Source organism: Tilletiopsis washingtonensis (genome assembly GCF_003144115.1).
Source record: "Tilletiopsis washingtonensis strain MCA 4186 unplaced genomic scaffold FA09scaffold_12, whole genome shotgun sequence".
NCBI classification, from domain to species: Eukaryota; Fungi; Basidiomycota; class Exobasidiomycetes; order Entylomatales; genus Tilletiopsis; species Tilletiopsis washingtonensis.
Window position 1 is genome coordinate 622,880 of NW_020312009.1, and position 19,042 is coordinate 641,921.

Consider the following 19,042-nt stretch of genomic DNA (forward strand, 5'->3'; position numbering starts at 1 on the left):
GGAGGAGTCGCGCGCGCTGCTCGTGTGCCAGCGCGGAGGCCTGTGCGCGGCGCGTCGGTGCTGCACGGCCGCGCCAGCCGACAGCGACGCTAGCCCCGGAACTCGGGCGTGCGCCGGCCAGGGTCACGCGCGCCGATGAGCTCATCCCGCCGCCCCGCATCCACATCCCCGTCCGTCTGCTGCGTGCCGCTTGCCTCACGACAGCCACCACCGCACCTCAGCACAATCCAGCATGGCCTCGTCACCTTCGGCCGACTCGGTCGCCGCGCGCCGCCTGCCGCCGCCGACGGCGCTCGCGACGTTCTCCTCGAGTGCCCTCCACACGCTCGCCGCGTCGTGCGTCGTGCGCTCCAAAAAGCTCGCCAACTGGGGCGGCACCACGCACGTCACGCCCGAGCGCCTCTTTGAGCCGCGCAGCGTCGAGCAGTGTCTGGCGCTCGTCGAGCTGGCGCGCCGCGAGCACAAGGAGCTGCGCGCCGTCGGCCGCGCGCACAGTCCCAGCGACCTCATGTGGAGCAAGGAGTGGCTGGTGCGCATGCAGCGCATGGAGGGCGTCGTGCAGGTGAGTGCGCTGCGCAACGTCTGTAGGTGCCGTAGCTGATGGACGTTCTGCCAGATCGACGCCGCCAAGCCGAGTGTCACCGTGCTCGCTGGCACGTACGTCTCGGCCATCCACGACATCCTCGCCGCCGCCACGCCGCCGCTGGCCATGTCCAACGTCGGCTCCATCTCCGAGCAGACGCTCGGCGGCCTCATCGCTACGGCCACGCACGGCACGGGCTACAACTTTCCCGTCGTCTCTGCCGCCATTCTCTCGCTGCGCGTCATTGTCGCGCTGCCGCCGGCCCAGGGCGGCACACAGGTGCTCTTCTGCTCGCGCGAGGTGCACCCGGATCTCTTCAACGCCACGCTCTGTGGTCTTGGATGCACGGGCCTCATCGTGGAGGCCGAGCTGGCCGTCGAGCCGGCCTTCAATCTGCGCCAGGTCGGCGAGGAGATGACGGTCGACTTCCTCTTTGGGCCCTCGACGGGCTACCCCGCCGTGCTGGCGGCGCCCGAGACGCCGCGCTTCTCGCCGCGCGCCAAGGGCGCTACTCCGGGCGCCGAAGCATCGCTGGCGCCGCAACGGCAATCCATCGGCGCGCTACTTGCCCGCGGCGAGCGTCTGCCGCCCGCCAAGTCGGCTTACCTGCCTGCCGTGCGCACGACGTCGCCGGCGCACGTCTACCCGCTGCCCGCCGACGTGCTGAGCGAGGAGGCACGGGAGGACGATGAGGATGATGAGGTGACGCGCGAGGCGCAGCGGCGGCTGGAGCGTATTGTCCAGTCCAGTCAGCATGCGAAGATCATGTACTGGCCTCAGGCGCGCATGTGCACCGTGTTCCGCGCCGACCGCACATTCGAGGTGAGAGCATTCGTCCCCTTGCACCTCCCGGCGATCTCCGCTCATGGCCTTCTTTGCAGCCACCGATGCCCGTCGGCCTTGGTAGCAAGATCTACGGCCGGGTCGTCGGCCACGACCTGACCCAGCTGCTGCTCTTCGTCTCGCGCTACCATCGCGCCCTGCCTCCTCGCATCGCCCGTCTTGTCTTCTGGTTGACGCACCCGAGCTCGAAGAACGCCTCCTCGCTCGAGTCGTCGGCGGGCGGCAAGGCGAGCTCGGTGCCTCCGCCGCCGCCAGCAGGAGAGCACAGTCGCGGCGTGGGACGGACGACGGAGGAAGGTGTTGCATCTGGTCCTTCGTCTTCCTCCAGCTCTTCACTGCCCGAAGCCGCGCCGTCGCCTTCGGCATCTAGCTCATCAGACGGCAAGAAGGCTCTCGTGGCGCGCACCACCGAGCTCTCTACGCCTTCCTCTTCGAGCTCCGTGACGCAAGCCGGCGAGCACGGCGCGCGAGTGTTCGCCCTGCGTGCGGCCGCCAAGCGAGGTGCCGTGTCGCGCCCTGCAGCACCGGCACACCGCGTCTCGCTCGACGCCTTCCTCACGCCGCCGCCTGACAATGGACGCAAGTATGGCGTCCTCTCGCGCGCACTGCCGCCCATCGGCACCGGCGCCACGTACCACTCGATCAATACGTCGCACAAGGTCTTCAACATGGACTGTCTCTTCCCGCAGCACACGAGCGAGTGGGCCATCCCGCTTGTGCACGCTGCCAGTGCGCTGAGGGCGCTGAGAGAGTGGCTGGAGGCGGAGGAGGCAGATGCAAACGGCGAGCGCATCCACTTTCCGGTCGAGATTCGCTTCGCCGACGCAGATGGCATCTGGCTGAGCCATGCGCAAGGGCGCAAGACTTGCTTCATTGGTGTCATTCAGTTCCGGTGAGTGACTAAGGCCGACCAACGAAGAGCGGCATGTGGCCCGTCGGCCGGGCCTCGGCCTGTACAGTTTGAGGCGATTGGCAGGTTGGCTGGTGTCCTTTGCATCGGTCAGAGCACCGCCTTCCTCGATACACCGCGGGGTACATTGTGCGGTGTTACCGTTCGCTAGCGCCTCACACGCCCTGCCGCACCTCGCTGACCCCATCCGCACAGCCCGTACAACCAGGCGGTGCGCTACCGCGTGCTCTTTTCGCGCTTCGAGGCGCTCATGCGGCACTACGCCGGGCGCCCTCACTGGGCCAAGACGCACACGGTGGGCGCGGCCGAGATGGCGCGCCTCTACCCGCACCTGGACGACTTTCTGGCGTGCCGTGCCGCCGTCGACGTCGACGGCGTGTTCCTGAATCCGTACGTGCGGCGCCACCTGCTGGGCGAGGTGGGCGAGGCGGTGGGCATGCGCGTGTTCAAGAGCCGCCTGTGAGATGCAATGATGATGCAGGCGATGCTGTGTGCTGCGATTGTGAATGAGGGGTGCCTGTGACGACGGACGGAGCCTGCGAGAGGCTCCAAGTCCTGCGGCTGCTCAGACCCGATGTGCGGGCGCGCGCTCGCGGAGATGCCATGGCTCGCGCTGCTGCACGGCGCGGGCGGCGCGCGGCGTCTGGCAGCTCCGACGCGCCAGCGCTCCCGATCCTTCGCTCCACACACACCGCCCCGCCGACGCCGGCGCCGGCTCCTCGCGCCGCACCATGCTCAACGAGAACATCGTCGGCTATCTGCGCACCGTCGGCGCCGCGTATGCGTCGCGGCACGCGCAGCCGGCACAGCTCGCGGCGCTGCTGCTCATCCAGCCGGCGCACTACCCGCACTTCCGCGCCGTGCTGCCGCCGCCGACCGTCGACCTCAGCGCGCAGATCGCCGCCGTGCTGGCGCTCAAGAAGACGGACCGCTTCGTCGCCTTCATCGCCGCCCTCTTCGCCTACCTGGCCGGCCACCCGCCGCCGAGCCAGCTGCTGGCGCGCCCGGCACTGCTGCCGCGCGAGGCGTTCGCGCCGGCGTACTGGGCCTGGAGCGAGCTGTATGCGTGAGTAGACACGCCATGCAGCAGGAGGTCGCGTCTGACGCTGCGCTGCAGCAAGGCATTTGCCCTCTACTCGACGCCCGAGACGCTGTACTTCGGCCCCGTGCTGCGCTCGCTCGCCTCGACGCTGCTGGCGCTCGCCTCGCGCGCCGACCATGCCGTCGGCGGCGGCTCGCAGAAGGCCATGATGGATGCGGCAGCGAAGCTCAGCCGGACAGTCGGCCTCTGCGCCATCGACCGCACGCCGGCGCCGGCAGACGAGACGCGCCGGCGAGACACGCTGTGGGCGGGCAACGGCAGCTTTGCGGCGTACTTCCGCGTGAGTAGCGTGGACGTCGTGGAGGAGAGCAGCGGCGCCCTGAAGGAGAGCAGCGGCGGATCGAAGTAAAATGCGGCGCCTTGGATGACGGGCATGCTGTACGGCCCGCAGCAGACCCCTGTACCGCTCGGTCGCAGCGCTGACCCTGTTGACAGCTCAATAACCTGCGTCTCTGCGACACGGTGCTCTCGTCGCTCGACTCTGCCTTCGCACTGAACCGACAGTTCTCGCCCTCCTCGCTACACGCCTCGGGCATCGCGTATAACGACGGCGTCAGCACGATTGGCACTGACGTGGGCGAGGCGAGCTACAGCCGTGCCGACCGCGTCACGTACCGCTACTACCTCGGCCGCCTGCGCTTGAGCCAACATCGGATACGACTGGTGCGTGCGCCAGTGGCATTGCGTTAGACTACGCTGACGCGCTGCTTGCGCTGCCAGGCACACGGGCAGCTGCGATGGGCATTTGACAACTGCGTCGTGTCTTCGCGGAACAAACGGTGAGCTGGGCCGTGTCTCGTGCGGCCGCCATCGCTGACGCTGCTGCAGCACGATCCTGATCCCGCTGCTCGTGTCGGCGCTGATCCTGGGGCATTACCCATCGACGCCCTTGCTGCGTGCCGCCGGTCTTGCGCCGCAGTTTGAGGCGCTCCTTGTCGCGCTGCGGAAAGGCAACGGCGCTGCGACGATGCAGGAGCTCGAGCGATGGCGCGAGTGGCATCGTGCACACGGCAACTACTCGCTGCTGCGCGAGCGCATGATGGCGGGCTGCTGGCGGAATCTGCTGCGGAGATGGTGAGGCGAGCGTTCAGTGTTCGTTCTGCCTTCACTCACGCCGCAGCCAGTCTGCTCATCACCCGTGCAGCGACGCCGGCGCCGCCACCTGCGCCAGGCGCACAGTCACCACCGCCGAATCTGTCGCTCGCGTCCATCCTGCCGATGGTCCGGCTCGCATGGCAGGACAACTCGCTAGAGCTCGACGACGTCGAGTGCGTCGTCGTGAGCTTGATTGATCAGGTGAGTGCGCTGTCTTGCGTTGCTCGCGCTGCACTGACGCCTCTCTGCAGGGCATCATCAAGGGCTACGTCATCCACAAAACGCGCCGGCTCGTGCTTGCCCGCGGCGAGGCGCTCGGCTTTCCGCCGCTGGGCAGCGTGCGGTAGCAGCACGCCGCTGCCCAATGCATGGGTACACACGACTCAGTCTCGATGAACACGGAGCGACTGGTGATTCCCGTGAACGACGGAAGGGAACGTATGATGGAGGTGACGCGTGGTGAAGGTCATGGACGGCGAGGGACAGGGACGGCGAAGGTCGTGGACGACGAAGGTGACGCGTGCTGATGGTGAGGGTCATGAGAAGTAGGTCACGGACGGGAAAGATGATGGACGGAAGTGTACAGCGCGGGAGGATAGTCCGTGGCGGAGTGGAGCGCAACTAGTCGCAGCGCCTGCCTGCTGCCAGCGCATCCTCGATGCTCCTGACCCTAGCGTACCGCTCGAGAAGGAGCGCAGCGTAGTGCTCGTGGTAGGCGCGCACCTCCGCATCCATGTTGTTGGTGGCAGTGTTCAGGGCAATCCGGGCGCTCTGCGAGATGATCAAGTCCATCTCGGCCTGGGCGCGCGCCTCGGCACAGTCCTGCATGAACTGGTCTGTGCGATGCCGACGGGGTCAGCTGAGGCACCTCGGGCTTTGGCGTACACGCTGCTGCGAGCTCAAGGCCATCGCAGGGAAATGAACTGCGCCATGACTCACCCTGGGCCGGGAGATCCAGCTCATTCATGGCCGCCGCGCGCGCCTCTGCCGCCAACTCGCGCTCCTCCTCCTCATCATCACTACTCTCGTCCTCACTATCCTCATCCTCCTCCATCTCATCATCCTCCTCCTGAATCAGATTTGACTCGAGAGCGTGCCCGATGTGATTGTCCTCGTCGTCGCTGCGAGTGACGCCCGCGAGCGCAGCGGTGCCAGCGGCGTGCGGTGCAGCGTCGTGCGCAGCAGCGGAAGTGGAGGCCGGCGCCTGAACATGCGCCGCCTGCGCGGCAGGCTGGGCGGGAAGCTGCGCCATGGCGGGCAGTCGAGGCTGGATGGTGCGAGGAGGTGCGCTTGGCACAGCGGAGGGGACGGCCTGCCGGGCGTGCTGCGGGCAGAGGTGGTGGTGGAGTGCATCGAGCAGCGGCTGACACGCGCGCGGAGCACTTAACGCGTCAGTGGCGCCAAGACGCGCGCCGCCTGCCTCCCAACCAACACACCAACACTCCGCCGCCCTTCGCCTGCCTCCTCGTTCCGCACCTTCACCTTGCATCACTCTCTTCCGCCGCGCCTCTCGTCATGCCCGCCGTCTCTGACTCTTCGTCTGTGCAGGGCGGCGCCACGGCGTCGGCAGCCACGGCAGCGCCCGCCGCCAGCGCGTCGACCTCCACCTCTGCCGTGCCGCGCGTTAGTCGCAAGCACGCTCGCGACGACGAGACGGCCGGCGGCAGCAAGCGTCTTCGCGACTCGACCGCTCACAACTCGTCCGTGAAGCGTGGGGACAGCGACGAGGAGCGCGCTGGTGACGGAGACAAAGATGCCACGGATCAGCGCAGCATCAAGCAGCAGAGCCAGGAGAAGCAGAAGGGCCAGGAGAAGCAGACGAGCGAGCAGAAGGTGCAGCAGGGCAAGGGCATCTACGGCAAGCAGGAGCTCGTCAAGCTTCTGCGCAATCTAAATGACGGGGAGGGTGATCTTCTTGCAAACCTGCAACTGGAGTGCGTGATGAAGCTACAAGTGAGTCAGGCTGTGACCGCGCTTGGGCGCTGCAAAGACCTCCAATCCGGCGCCACAGCCACCCGCGCCTGGCTTGCTTTCAAGTCGGAGGACCTAGGCTTGCAACAGCATGCTCATTCATCTCTCTCTAGTTCCAGACGGGACGTCCAGCGGGATCCTTTGTCGCAAACAAGGCCAAGGAGGACTTTGACGCCCTCGGAGGCGTGTGGTCTCACGACCTTGACATTCTCCAGGTGAGACTGGCCTCAAGCCGGAGAGATGGCAGAGGGAAGCAGAGAACGTGTCCTGTGGAATGAGTGTCAGCCTCTTCCTATTGAAGCGCAGCGGCATGTGATGACAGCAGGCATCACAGCCGGCTGCTGTCAGGAGAGCGAGTGCGGGACGCCCCGCGTCCCTAGAAACTTGCAGCAGCGGCTCATTGCTCGCTTCTGCTCAGCATCCGCTGACACACTGCCTACGACAAGACGGCAAGCGGCGTCTTCAAGGTCATCGTCAAGGTTCGCAACATGAGGGGCGATTGGAATATGCCGTCCGTAGCTCGTGGGGTGCGTGCACGCGAGGCAGCGTCCTTCTGTCCTTCGCTCACGTCATGCTCAGGTCACCCACGACTTCCTGCTTGCGTGTCCTTCGACGCTGTCGGACACGATCTTCGATGTCACTCCGTGCAACTTCGCACTCCTGATTCACCGAGGCCTGCTCTTTGACCTCACGCTGCAGGAGCATGTCAAGAGCCTCGACGCACTCTTCTCGCGTCACGACAACTCCTCTCGCTTCAGCGCTAAGCCATCGGCGCCTCTTCCTCGCCAGCCTCGCGGCGTTCGGCAGCCCTCTGTGCCTCTCTTCCTCCAGCTCCCTCGCGCCTCGAACGGCGCCGACGAGCCGCAGTCAGTCCGCGAGTACCTCGAGGGCTTCTCGAAGCTCGCGAAGGAGGCTGGCCTCCCGGCTGGCGGCAAGAAGCACGTCTGGCGCGAGGGCTGCGCTGCTGAAGCACTTGCTTCGGAGGCGGCGGCGGCGTCGGCGGCAGTGGACATCCTCGGGTCCTGCTTCCACGCTGCCGGCTCGCTCAAGGGAGACGTGCGCATCGACTCGGCGGGCCGCGAGACGACGGTGCTGAGCGTCAAGGGCAAGCAGCTCACCAGCCAAGACGTCTTCGTGGCGCAGATCGCACGTGTCAAGCGCCGCCTCGACATCCCGGGCGCCTCGACCGCCAAGAGCACGCACGCAGGTGCGTCGAAGTGATTGACGCTTCGCAAGCTGCTTCCCACATCATGGCACGACGCAACAAGCCGCATCGCCTGCCTCTCCGTCTCATTCATGTTCCGCGCTCCCACTCATCCGTCCCGTGGCCCCTCTCTGTCTTCCGCTTTCCGCACCCTCATGTCCTTCACGACCGAATCTGACGCCGTTCTTGTGTGCGTGCTTGGGCGACTCTCTCGGCGTGGGCAGGCGGACATCTGTATTTGCGGTGACGAGGCGCTAGCTCGCCCATGCCTCGCGAACCAGAGGCCGCAGAGGCCGCGCATTGAAGCCACCTGCAGTGAGCAGCGCTGCTGAACCCGGCGCAACGCGCTCTGTCTCTTCGCCTCTCTGCCTCGCGGCACCGACCTCGCATTATCCCACGTCAACCTCCCATCTCGTCCTGCTCTTAACGCTGCACCTGCAGCCATGCAGTCATCTCCATTGCCCCGCTAGTGATGTGTCGGCTTGCTGCCATCGACGCGCATATTCCGCGTGGCCGCGGGCAGCTGCACGACCATGCCGTCGTGCGACTTGTCGACGTGCACCTGGCAGCCCAGCCTTGACCTGCGACACGATCAGCATGGGCGCACATGCGAGCCTGGCGGGTGCAGCGGCAGACTCACGTGTCTGTCAGGCCAAAGGCCAGGTCGAGCATGTCGTTCTCGTCGTCTCCCGGCTCCTCGAGCGCATCGTAGTGCTCTGGTGGCAGGATGACGTGGCAGGTGGAGCAGGCGATGCTGCCCTCGCATGCGCCTGGTGCGTGTCAGCACTGGCCCGCAGGTGCAGGCAAGCCGTGCCGCCAGCCTCGCCGCAACGCCTGGCGCTCCTCTCGCCGTGCTCACCTTCCAGCTCAATGTCCCACTCGTGCGCCACGCCCAGGATGTCGTCGCCCTCATTACACCGCACCTCCTTCTCCTCGCCCTTGGCGTCGCGGAAGATGAGCCGGATGCCCTCGCCCTTTGGCGGGCGGGTGATGCTGCCGTGGGCGCGCACGGCCGAGACGTGCAGCGCGCGGGCGACGGGCGCCAGACGCAGCGGCGCCAGCGGCCGCGGCGCCAGCGCGGCGAGCGAGGAGCGCGCCAGCGGGCGCAGACGGAATAGTGGCCGGAGCATGGCGGCGGCAGAGTGCGTGGTGGTGGAGCAGAGGCAAGGCTGGAAGACGGCGCCCGAGCACTTGCTGCTGCTGCGCGTCTCCCGTGCGACTCCGCCGCGGCAAAAGACCGCGGCGCGTCCAAGCCAGCAGCGTGCGACTTTCGCAGCGCCGCGGCCACGCAGCCGGCATTACAAAGCAGCGGTTCCTCTCCTCTCCTCACACAGCAGCATGGCTCGTGGTATCTGATTGCATCAGTGCAGGGGCGCATCGGGGTCCTCCTCGCCCTCGGCGTCCGTGTCGATGTCCATCTCCTCGGCCGGCGCCGCGCCGTTGGGCGCCGCGGCGCGCAGCTCGACGCCCAGCTCGCGCGCCGCCGCGACCTCCTCCTCTTCCTCCTGCGTCTGCTTCACAGCCAGCTCGCTCGGCACAGCGGCGGGCACAGCGCTCGGCGCCGGCACGATCACCCGTGGCTGAGCCGGCGAGTTGCGCAGGACGCGCGGTGCAGCGCCAGGCGTCGGCGAGCCGGCCGGCGCGCCGGCGTTGCGACGCACGAGCGGCGACGTGCTGTGCTTGAGCACGATGCGCGGCGAGCTCGGCCCGCTGACCGGCTGCGCGGGCGACGTCATGTGCTCGGAGGCCGCGCTTGGCTTGGGCTGCGGCGACGTGGGTCCGGTGCGCAGCGCCGCAAGCGGAGCCACGGCGTCGAGGCTGAGACTGAGGCCCAGGCCGCTGGCCTCGTCGGCGCCCGCCATCGCCGCGGCGGCCGCAAAGCTGCGCGACACGAGGAACGGCGTCCAGTGCAGGCGCTCCGGCTTGATCTTGAGGTAGCCCTTCGTCTCGTAGTTCTTGAGGTGCGCCAGCACGTAGGCGCGGTCCCAGTGGATGTCGTACTCATCGGGCACGGCCAGCGCCGCCTCCTTGTCGCGCTGCTTCAGCGCCGCACGGCTCGCCGCAGCGCCGCCCGAGCGCGGCCGGCCGCGCCGCGAGCGGTCGCGCGAGGAGTGCGCCACACCTGCGGCACCCGTCCCTGCTGCAGCCGTCGGCGAGCCCGCCGAACGAGCGCGCGACGGGTCATGCACGGTGATCATGTCCTGCTCGCGCAGCACGTAGAAGATGTCCTCGTGCGTCATCGCCGTGCCCTTGCTGATGTCTGCGGTGAAGTGTCAGCACAGCAGGACAGCTTGGCCTGGGGCGCACTGACCGTCGAACGTGATGCGACTCGGCGCCTGGGCAAGGAAGTAGAAGACGGCCAGCGTCCAGTAGTTGCGGTAGCTGAGCAAGCCGAGGTCGGAGAGCGGCTTCTCGGGCGAGCCGGCGCGTCCCTCCTTCTTCGACAGCAGGTAGCCTGCAGCGACTATGTCAGCACGCACCACTGCACGTCGCTCTGCACCACTCACTGAAGTCGATCAGGAAGTTGCCCCAGCCACGGCGTTGCCGGATCGGCAGCGTCATGATGCACGAGACGTTGTAGCTCATTGGGCTGCGCTTCTCCTTCGAGAAGTAGCCCACAAAGTGCGCGCCCGCCCCGTCTGTCTCGGTGACGACGTAGAAGAGAAACGGCTCGACGTCGTAGTACAGCGTCTTGTGGTCGAGAAACATCTTGGCCAGCAGGCAGATGTTCTGGCAGTAGATCTGCGCAAGGTGTGAGCGCGAGGATGCACGGACAGCCCAGCAGGACACACCTTGTTCTTGCGCCCGTCAACCTCGAAGATCGACACGTTGCCGTCGCGGTAGATCTCGTCGCCTGGCGGGTGCCGCTGCTTGCACTTGGTCTGCAGCGGAGTCAGCGTGAGTCCGTCAGCGCGTACGCGGAGCACTCACCCTGTGGCGGATGGCGACGAAGCGGCTCTTCATGTACTTCAAGCAGTGCTCGCAGATCCACAGGCGCCCGTCGGGCACCAGCGAGTATTCCTCAGGGTACGGCGCCTGGAACCAAGTGTCGATGTCGAAGTCTGCGAAGCGGATCGTCTTGATCGGCAGCGCGGTGCCCGACTCGGCCGCACGCGCACTCGAGGAGCCGGCGACGGCAGAGGGCGGGAGGGCAGAGGCAGGCATGCCAGGTGTGCCTGGCGTAGCTGGCGTAGCTGGCATGGCGAGCGAGCCGCCAGTGCCGGGCAGAGGATGCAGAGACGGGGAAGCAGGCGGCGCCGCGGCCGGCCCGAGCGCCGCACGCCGCGAGGCCTCGGACACTGAGCCCGTGCCGGCCCACGGCGAGCCTGTAAAGTAGCCAGCAGCAGCAGAGGATGACGAGGCGAGCCCGGGACGCTTGGGCACGCGTCCAGAGGACGTGCCTGGCAGCGACGCGACCTCGCCGCCCAGCTGGCCCTGTCCGAGACGTGAGCACAGGCCGTCGGCCATGGAGCGGCCAGGACTCACCTCGGCAGCCCGCTTGCTCGCCTCGAAGCGCGCCACATCCTCCGGCATCGGCTTCGTCTTGCTCGTGTCTGCCTCTGCGCCGACCAAGATGCCGCCAAAGGGCTCTTCCTCCTCGCTCTCTACCTCCTCTTCGCTGGGTGTCTCAGAGGCCAGGCGCGGACGCGCAGCAGCATGCTTGCCTGCCTTGCGCTTGCGCGCCTTTGCGCTCCCGGGCGGCAGCACGTCAAGCGGATCGTCATCGCTCTCCGCCTCTGCGTCTTGCTCCTCGTCGGAAGAGGATGATGAGAGGACAGTGAGCTGCTGCAGCGCTCGGCTCTTGCGCTGCGAGGTTGATGCAGCAGCTCTTTTGCCTCGGCTCTGCAGTGGCGTCTCGTCCTTGCGCGCGCCTTTGCGCGACGCACCCGGTGTAGGCGCAGGGCTGCCCGGCGCCGAGGAGCTGCTGGCGCGCGTGTGCACCTCGAAGCTCTTCTCCGGATCTGTCCGCTTCCTCTCGCGTCTGCCCTTGCCGAGCGTTGCCGCACTGCGCCCTGCTTTGGCAGCGCTGCCCTTGGCTCGCATAGCTGCTGCCGTCTGCGGCGAAGAGCCTGACGCGGCATGGCTGGGCCGCGGCGACGAGGCGCGCATCGGCCCTGGGTACTTGCTCTCGCCTGCGCCCGACTCCCAGACGCCATACGAGCTGGCGAGCGGCGAGCTGCGCGCCGAGTGGCCTGGCGTTGCCTGAGCGCCCACGCCGCGGTTGCTCGCGCTCGCTGTCAGCACCTTCGAGACGTGGTCGCCCAGCTGAGTGCAGGTTGGACACGTCCACAGGCCTGCAGAGGGCGTTGTCAGCCTCGTCTGCAGCGCATTGTGTCGCGGCGCAGCTCACCACGTGGAGGCTTGGCCAGCGGCGGGTTGAGGCAGTACAGATGCCAGCCGCGGTCGCAGCGGTCGCAGAACATGAGCTTGGTCTGTGGGCGCACCGCGCCTCTGATCAGTGCCTGCGCAGCTTTTCTCCTTCCCCGGCCGTCACTCACGTCGTCGCCCTGCAGCGCACAGATCTCGCACGTCTTGCACTCCATGCACTTCCACTCGTACTCGCGCGTCACGAGGGCCTTGCGCGAGTTGCGCGGCCACTGCATGCAGGTTGGATGGCCTGCGCCAGACGGGCACGCCGATGAGCCTGGCTCGCCGCCCAGCCGCCGCACTGGCTCCACTCACCGCTGCTTCCGCACTCGGCGCAGCTCAGCATGCCCTCTGCGCCAGCGCGCGGCCCCATCTTGGCCGTCGCGCCGCAAAAGGCGCACATCACGTCCGGACGCGCCTTGCGGCGTGGTGCACCGGCCGTGCTGCTGCGGCTGCGCGGCCCGCCGCTCGTGCTTGCGCTCGCACTGGCGCTGGCGCTCTTGCTCGTGCTGCCGCTCGGCCCCGCTACCGCGCTGGCCGCCGCTGGTGCACGCTCGGCGCGCCGCCGCTTCGAGGCGCGCACCGGCTCCAAGGCGCGCTTGGCCGGCGACACGAGCGAGTCGACGAGCTGTCGAGGGAGAGCACGTCAGCCAGATGTCGCACGCGGGCGCCGAGCCAGACACGACGCACGCTCTCATCGTCGTCGCTCGCCGGGAAGGAGAACTCGCTGCCCGAGGCGGACTGCAGACGAGGCGCGCGAGCGAGCGCCGGCATCGCACCGGACGGCACTGCTAGCGCCGCAATCGCCGCTGGGGCGCCGGGGCTGCGCACACCAGAGGCGGCGGCGCCAGGCGGCAGAGCGCAGAGCAGCACGGCTGGTGGAAACGCGTCTGTGCGAGCGGAGTGTGCGGGGACGGCTGCCGATGCAGCGGCGCGCAAGCGGCGAGAGGTACGGTCGTGAGAGGTCGTCAGGTGAGGTGCGAGCGTCGGACGGGTGAAGGAGGTGGAGGTGGGAGGCAAGCAGCAGCCACGCTCCAGGCGAGGGCCGCTCAGGGTTACGCGCCGCGTCGCGAGGGCGGAGCGCGTCCAGGTCTCTGCGCCGCCGCCGCGCCGTGCTGCATCACGCACGCCGCGGGGACGGCGCCGCGGCTCGTGTGCTGCGCCGGCGCCGGCGTGGGACAGCTGGCCCGAGGCAGCGCCGGTCACGTGCTGCAACCACCTCCACTGCTGTACAATAGAACTGGCTTTTGCCGTAGGCTGGCTGAAGAGAAGTCATCAGTGGTTTACTAGCAGCCAAAGTACCGCAGCATTGCAGGTGCAGCCATAGTGTGGGCCGGAGAGGCACCAGCAGTGGTGTGCCTGCAGCTACAGTGAAGTCAGCATTGGTGTGCCTGACAGTAGAGTGCCCTTGACCTGCAAAGAGACGGTAAAGTGCCCCTCAGTTGCAGGTACAGTGGCCTTGGCATGTCTAAATCAGGCCATCTGGCCCCTTGACCTGCCTGAGATCAGAGCCAGCAAGGCAGCCATCCCCTGTAGATACCCCTGTCTTCTTGGCTAAGCGGCTACAGCGTGCAATTGCAACTGCGCTGCTCCCCTGCAGCTGCCTTTCATTGCAAGATCCCTGGTCCGAGTCTGGGAGAGGACTTCCTTGCCATGCTGGGGGCAGAGAAGGTCCTGTGTGTATGAGGCATTGCTGCGTGCACACCTGTGAGGTGCTGGAGGCATATCAGGGGGAGATATGGAGCACAAGAGTGCTGCAGAACATCAACGTGAGGCCATGGGTCAGCAGAGAGAAGTAGAGCCTCACAGCGCTAGGCTGTCACGTGCCGCGGTACCTCCACTGCCGTGCGGCCGTATCGAAATTTGGCTTGGCCGCGGATCTCGCGCTTCCTTCTCGCCCCACACTCCCCCGCTCCCTCTCCCTGCCCAGCATGGTGCGTGGCCCGCGGCAGCACGCAGCACCCCGGCTGAATGTGCCGCCATACAGACCACGCCAGTCGCTGCTGCATCGGCGCCGGCGCCCGGGCGCAGCGTCGAGGAGCAGCTCAGGTCCTTCGACTCGCTGCCGCTCTTCATGAAGGACCTGCCCGCCGAGGGCGCCGCGCCCGAGGAGGGCGACGCCGCCAACACGGCGCTCGAGGCGCTGCAGAGCCTGGCGCACGACGGCACGCCTGATGGTGAGTCTGTATGCGCTGCCGCTGCTGTCTCTCCGCTCACACTCCTGCAGAGGTCGCGCAGAACTTCAAGGCGCAGGGCAACGAGTACTTCGCGGGCAAGCGCTACCGCGAGGCGGCCAAGTTCTACTCGCAGGCTCTCGACGCCAACCCCGAGAATGCCATGCTGCGCGAGGCGTGCTTGGGCAACCGTGCCGCGTGCAACATGGAGCTGCGTGCGTCGTGCTCGAGCTCGTGCTGGCGGGACACGCTGACGCCCCGCTGCAGAGAACTACGGCCAGGTGCTGCGCGACACGTCCGCCGTGCTGGCGCTCAACCCCAAGAACACGAAAGCATTCTACCGCGCCTCGCGGGCCCTCTTTGCGCTCGACAAGCTCGTCGAGGCGCTCGACTGCTGTGAGCACGCGCTGCTGCTCGAGCCGGCCAACGAGGCGTTCCTGGCGATGCGCAAGAAGGTGCAGGCACGGCAGGCGGCCATTGAGAAGGCGGCGCAGGAGAAGAAGGAGCGCGAGCGGAGAGAGAAGGAGGGCAAGCTGGCGCTGGACCGGGCGCTGCTGGTGAGTGATGCCAGACGTGGTGCTTCGAGCACTGCTCACCACGCCCGCAGGCTCGTGGCCTCTGGGTCGAGGTGACGCCACAGCCGCCAGACAACCCCACGCCGGCACACTTCGATCCCGAGGCGCTGCCGTCCTCCTCACGCAGCACGCTGCCGTTCTCCAACACCTCCTGGACGCCGCCAGACTGGGTGCGCACGCCGCTCATCTTCCCTCTCTTCTTCCTCTATCCGGCACACTCGCAGTCCGACTTCATCTCGCACTTCCACGAGGACAGCACGATCGGCGACCACCTCGATGCCATGTTCTCGGCCACTGCGCCGCCGCCGCCGTGGGACGAGCGACGGGAGTACGTGGCGAGCAATCTCGTCGTGTATGCCAGCACGCACGGCAAGCGCCTGCTGCGCGTTGGCCGCGCCCTCTCGCTGCGCCAGCTGCTTGACCAGGGCGCCAAGGATGCGGATCCAAAAACAGGCGCGCCGCGAGACGGCATCGTGCTGCAGGATGGCATCCTCTCGCTCATTGTGCTGCCCAAGGGCGACAAGGAGAAGGAGTGGGTGGAGCGCTTCAAGAAGGACCGCGACGCCACGACGAAGAAGCAATAGAGTGACTCGTGGGTATTGCAGATGCAGAGCGTGACGCAGAGAACAGCGAGGAGAGCGCGGCTGCTCGAGAGCAGGCAGACTAGTAGGGATACCGAGCAAAGGCATCGGCGCGGAAGCGGGGCTGCGACAAAGGGGTCAGAGACTAGACTCTCAGTCGCGCTCGAGCTGCTACACTCACATCAACGCCATCGCGCCCCGCACGCGAGACATCCTCTTCGATCGGCGAAGCAGCCAGCAGCATGCGCGCCATGCGTGCTTCGTCGTCTTCCATCCCCGTGTCCGAGAGCTCGCCCTCCTCGGCACTCGACGCGCGTGCGTCCTGTGCGCCTCCCAGCTGTCCGTTTGCAGCTGCTGCACTGTCGAGAGAGACGGCACCCGGCGGCGTGGCGCGCGCGGCACCGCTGAGCGCATACTCCATCTCCTCTTGTGCCTCTCGCACGGCCGCATTCGCGCCGGGCGCGACGTCTGCCGGCAGATGTGCGTGGCTCGCACGAGCAGATGCAGCAGCACGCGCAACCTCGACGGCACTGGCCGCCAGTTCCTGCGTGAGAATCTCGCGCGCCTCGGAGGCGAAGCGCGACTCGCCGCGGAACGCACGAGGCGGGGATGGCGTGGTGCGGAAGAGCGGCCGGCCGGACTGCGTAGGCATGTCGATCGAGTAGGACGATGTGGCAGATGACTGTGGAGGCGCCTGTGTCGTCGGAAGGAAATGGGTGGAGGCCTCCCTGGGCGGATTGTCTTCTTGCATCGGCTCGATTTGGATCGGCGGAGCAGCAGGAGCGACTTGCTCCTCGACCTCGGCCTCGGCTTCGATCTCCTCGAGTCTTGCGGCATGGCGCTGCTGGGACTGCGTCGGCGATGCTGTTGGCTCTCGCGCCGGCTCGGCAGCCTTTTCCGCGGCTTCAGCCTGCGCCGCCTCGGCAGCCAGAGCTGCCAGCTCATCCTCCGACTCCGAGTCATCATCCAAAGGCAGCACCGGTGAGAGCGGAGGCGAGACGACGTGGCGCTCAGCCGAGAGCGGGCGCACCGCAGATGCTTGCTCGGCGACCGGCGCTCTAGCTTGCTGGCCGAGCAGCATCAGTCGCTTCCTGTGCTCTTCCCTCTCCGCCCTCATGATCGCCTGCTTGCGTGCCACCTCCTCCTGTTTCTGTCGCTCTCGCTCCACGTGCACCTCCCACAGCGCCGCCCGCTCGCGTACTGGGCCATCGGTGAAGCGTGCCAGCTCCGTCAGCATAGCGACCTGCGCCTCGAGCTTCTTGCAGCGTGCTTCGACTTGCTGTCGCTGTGCCGCTGTCGCGGTATGGAAGTTCTGCAGGCCTTCGTTCAGCGTCGACCGCAGCTGTGCGTTTTGCTCCTGCAGCTCCTTGACGCGCTTCTCCGCCTCGCGCGCCTCCGCCGTGCTTCGCTTCGCGGCCTCCGAGGCATTGTCGAGCAGCTCGCGCACAAACTTCTCCTGCTTCTCCGCCTCTGCGCGCCCTGAGCTAGCTTTGTCAAGCTGCGTCTTGAGCGCTGCGACGGCGCTCTGTTCGCGCTCGAGTTGCGCAGCAAGCGTGTCGCGCTCGGCGCGCAGAGCTGCACTCTCGTCGCTGTTGGTGAAGCTGCTCATGCTTGCGCACGCGACAGGGCCGGGCAGTCCGCGAATGACGAAAGGCCGGCCGTTGCGGTCGAGCCACGGATCGTAGCTTGGGTCGGCATAGACGGCCTTGACGCGCTCCTCGTCAAGCAGCTGCACGCCGTACGTGCCTTCCTCAATGAAGAGCGCGAGGATGAAGTACGGCGCCTCCTCGCTGCCGCGCTGCAGCTCCAGAAACCACTCGGCCTTGGTCCGCACGAAGCCGTCCTCCTGCGTCTCCGACTCGTCCTCCTGCGATTCGCTCGACAGACCCGCAGCAGCGGCACGCAGCACGGCGCCCTGGCGCAGGACGAAGCGCGAGACTTCGCCCTTGAGGAATGGCGGAATGTAGGGCGACTCCGTGACCAGCGCGCAGATGCGCGACACGGACGCAGCGGCGAAGGGGTCGGCCTCGATCTCTTCGGGTTGCAGCGGCGCGGGCGCGGAGAGCGTGGGCGGAATCGAGGGCGGCGATTCACTCGACGCGAGGCGTGACGCAGGCCGGGCAGGCGTCGAAGTACGCGGAGGCTGCCTTGGCAAAGGCGCAGAGGGCGGCGGGAAGGAGCTTGGAGGCTCCGCCCTTGATGCGCGCGCAGAGCGCGACGGTCCTGGCGCGGACGCTGCCAACTCGGCCTCTGCGGCCTCGCGCTGCAACGCCGCCAGCTCGTCCTCGTCTTCGTCCTCGTCTCCAGCGCCTGCAGCTTCCGCGGCCAGCTCGCGCAGCTCAGCCTGCATTAGCTCTGCCTCTTGCCTCTGCCTGCGCGCCTCCTGTCGGTTCATCGTGACCAGCCGCGCGGCATCCACTTGTGCGCGCAGCAGATCGTCGTCGAGGTTCGGATCGAAAACCGGTGTGGTGAGCGCGGCCCTTCTTCGTGCCTCCTCACTCGGCGGCGGAACGATGCTTCGCGAGAGGCGTGCCGGAGGAGCAGGAGCGCGCACCTGTCTGATCGGGCTCTGCGGAGGCGAGGAGAAGTGCTCCACTGGCGACGAAGCCGGCGATGCCTGGCGCGCAGAAGAGCCCGGTGCATGCTGCGGCGGCGGCGCGCGCTGTCGCTCCTCCTGGCCCGCCAGGTGCGCGACGAACGTCTCGGCGCCGATGCGCCGCAGCGGCGCATGTCCGTTGTGCCGAGGCGGCGCCGGCTGCGCGACTTGGCTCTGCGAGGGAGACTCGACCGACTGTGTGACGTTGTTCCACATCGGATGCTGCGCGGCAGCCGGCGACGACTGCTCCGCGGCCTCGTTCGGGCCAGTGGATGGGCCCGGCTGCGACGCCTGCTGCTCTGCTTCCTGCTCTGACGAGGGCTCACGACTGCCCTCGCGGCTGCTGGCGAAGTAGTAGCCCGTCTGTGAGTCAGACGAGCGAGAGCGTGACGAGCCGGAGTGCGACGAGTCGGGCAGGTTCTGCCTGGAGAGCGGCATGCCGACGTTGCGCTGCTTGGCGTGTGGGCGCGGCGGGATGACGACGATGGGATCCTGCCCGCACGAGTAGCGCTGCGACGACATCTGCGACGTCGAGGCCGACGGCTCGGGGCTGGCACGGCGCGCATGCTTGCGCTGCTGCGGAGAGCGTCAGCTGTGAGCGCCCTGTGCAAGCCGGCCGTCCTGCGCCGCCCACTCACCGCCGGCTCCTGGCTGCCGGCGCCCGAGTCTGCAGCGCTGCTGCGGGCGCGCTTCTTGGCGCGTGCCTCTTCGCGCTCGATGCGCTCGCGGCGCTCGCGCTTGCGGCGCTCGCGCTGCTCGCGCCCGGCGTGCCACAGGGCGACGGCGGCGTGCGGAGCGTCGCGCTTGTGCACCCAGGCGCCGCTGGCGAAGCGGTAGCCGCGGAAGGAGTGCGACTCGACGATGTGGTCGTCGGGCGGCGACGAGGCGGCGGCCGACGCCGATGCCGACGTGCCCGTGTCGGCGTAGGAGCTGTCGCCCGCCGAGGGCTTGGGCATGCTGGAGGCGGCGCAGCGGGTGGTGGAGGGGAGGGCAGGAAGAGGCGGCGATGCGGGCAGCGGGATGGCGCTCGGCGCCGCGGC

At 67.6% G+C, this 19,042-nt stretch overlaps 9 protein-coding genes across 9 annotated transcripts; 5 read left to right on the forward strand and 4 right to left on the reverse strand.

The window, feature by feature from the left end:
- The first annotated feature begins 178 nt into the window (after positions 1-178).
- Positions 179-2,573, forward strand: FA09DRAFT_330393 (hypothetical protein). Its single transcript, XM_025742581.1, has 3 exons — positions 179-562; positions 617-1,405; positions 1,465-2,573. The coding sequence occupies exons 1-3, from the start codon at positions 233-235 to the stop codon at positions 2,320-2,322; spliced, it is 1,977 nt and encodes a 658-aa protein (XP_025598020.1). The 5' UTR covers positions 179-232; the 3' UTR covers positions 2,323-2,573.
- Positions 2,574-3,023: 450 nt separating this feature from the next.
- On the forward strand, positions 3,024-4,914 carry FA09DRAFT_319441 (hypothetical protein). Its single transcript, XM_025740943.1, has 7 exons — positions 3,024-3,402; positions 3,454-3,718; positions 3,874-4,101; positions 4,159-4,217; positions 4,267-4,512; positions 4,563-4,734; positions 4,785-4,914. Exons 1-7 carry the CDS (start codon positions 3,068-3,070, stop codon positions 4,878-4,880), a joined length of 1,401 nt encoding a protein of 466 aa, XP_025598021.1. The 5' UTR covers positions 3,024-3,067; the 3' UTR covers positions 4,881-4,914.
- A 17-nt stretch (positions 4,915-4,931) lies between these two features.
- Positions 4,932-5,874, reverse strand: FA09DRAFT_361048 (hypothetical protein). The gene is made up of 2 exons (XM_025745301.1): positions 5,473-5,874; positions 4,932-5,369 (listed from the first exon to the last, which is right to left on the reverse strand). Exons 1-2 carry the CDS (start codon positions 5,783-5,785, stop codon positions 5,155-5,157), a joined length of 528 nt encoding a protein of 175 aa, XP_025598022.1. The 5' UTR covers positions 5,786-5,874; the 3' UTR covers positions 4,932-5,154.
- A 174-nt stretch (positions 5,875-6,048) lies between these two features.
- Positions 6,049-7,725, forward strand: FA09DRAFT_361049 (hypothetical protein; the record flags this gene model as incomplete). Its single annotated transcript, XM_025745302.1, has 4 exons — positions 6,049-6,486; positions 6,618-6,719; positions 6,951-7,031; positions 7,084-7,725. 4 exons carry the CDS (start codon positions 6,049-6,051, stop codon positions 7,723-7,725), a joined length of 1,263 nt encoding a protein of 420 aa, XP_025598023.1.
- Positions 7,726-7,807: 82 nt separating this feature from the next.
- On the reverse strand, positions 7,808-9,035 carry FA09DRAFT_361050 (ferredoxin). Its single transcript, XM_025745303.1, has 3 exons — positions 8,568-9,035; positions 8,349-8,478; positions 7,808-8,289 (listed from the first exon to the last, which is right to left on the reverse strand). The coding sequence occupies exons 1-3, from the start codon at positions 8,836-8,838 to the stop codon at positions 8,175-8,177; spliced, it is 516 nt and encodes a 171-aa protein (XP_025598024.1). The 5' UTR covers positions 8,839-9,035; the 3' UTR covers positions 7,808-8,174.
- Positions 9,036-9,045: 10 nt separating this feature from the next.
- Positions 9,046-13,110, reverse strand: FA09DRAFT_308997 (hypothetical protein). The gene is made up of 10 exons (XM_025740593.1): positions 12,767-13,110; positions 12,392-12,704; positions 12,208-12,326; positions 12,060-12,141; positions 11,195-12,003; positions 10,640-11,143; positions 10,501-10,590; positions 10,216-10,450; positions 10,020-10,163; positions 9,046-9,968 (listed from the first exon to the last, which is right to left on the reverse strand). The coding sequence occupies exons 1-10, from the start codon at positions 12,848-12,850 to the stop codon at positions 9,070-9,072; spliced, it is 3,279 nt and encodes a 1,092-aa protein (XP_025598025.1). The 5' UTR covers positions 12,851-13,110; the 3' UTR covers positions 9,046-9,069.
- An 860-nt stretch (positions 13,111-13,970) lies between these two features.
- FA09DRAFT_45809 (hypothetical protein) lies at positions 13,971-14,732 on the forward strand. The gene is made up of 3 exons (XM_025745674.1): positions 13,971-14,010; positions 14,064-14,253; positions 14,304-14,732. The coding sequence occupies exons 1-3, from the start codon at positions 14,008-14,010 to the stop codon at positions 14,648-14,650; spliced, it is 540 nt and encodes a 179-aa protein (XP_025598026.1). The 5' UTR covers positions 13,971-14,007; the 3' UTR covers positions 14,651-14,732.
- FA09DRAFT_45806 (hypothetical protein) lies at positions 14,498-15,480 on the forward strand. Its single transcript, XM_025745673.1, has 2 exons — positions 14,498-14,807; positions 14,858-15,480. Exons 1-2 carry the CDS (start codon positions 14,694-14,696, stop codon positions 15,407-15,409), a joined length of 666 nt encoding a protein of 221 aa, XP_025598027.1. The 5' UTR covers positions 14,498-14,693; the 3' UTR covers positions 15,410-15,480.
- On the reverse strand, positions 15,408-18,978 carry FA09DRAFT_330396 (hypothetical protein). The gene is made up of 3 exons (XM_025742582.1): positions 18,641-18,978; positions 15,588-18,578; positions 15,408-15,530 (listed from the first exon to the last, which is right to left on the reverse strand). Exons 1-3 carry the CDS (start codon positions 18,956-18,958, stop codon positions 15,489-15,491), a joined length of 3,351 nt encoding a protein of 1,116 aa, XP_025598028.1. The 5' UTR covers positions 18,959-18,978; the 3' UTR covers positions 15,408-15,488.
- Between the last annotated feature and the right edge of the window lie 64 nt (positions 18,979-19,042).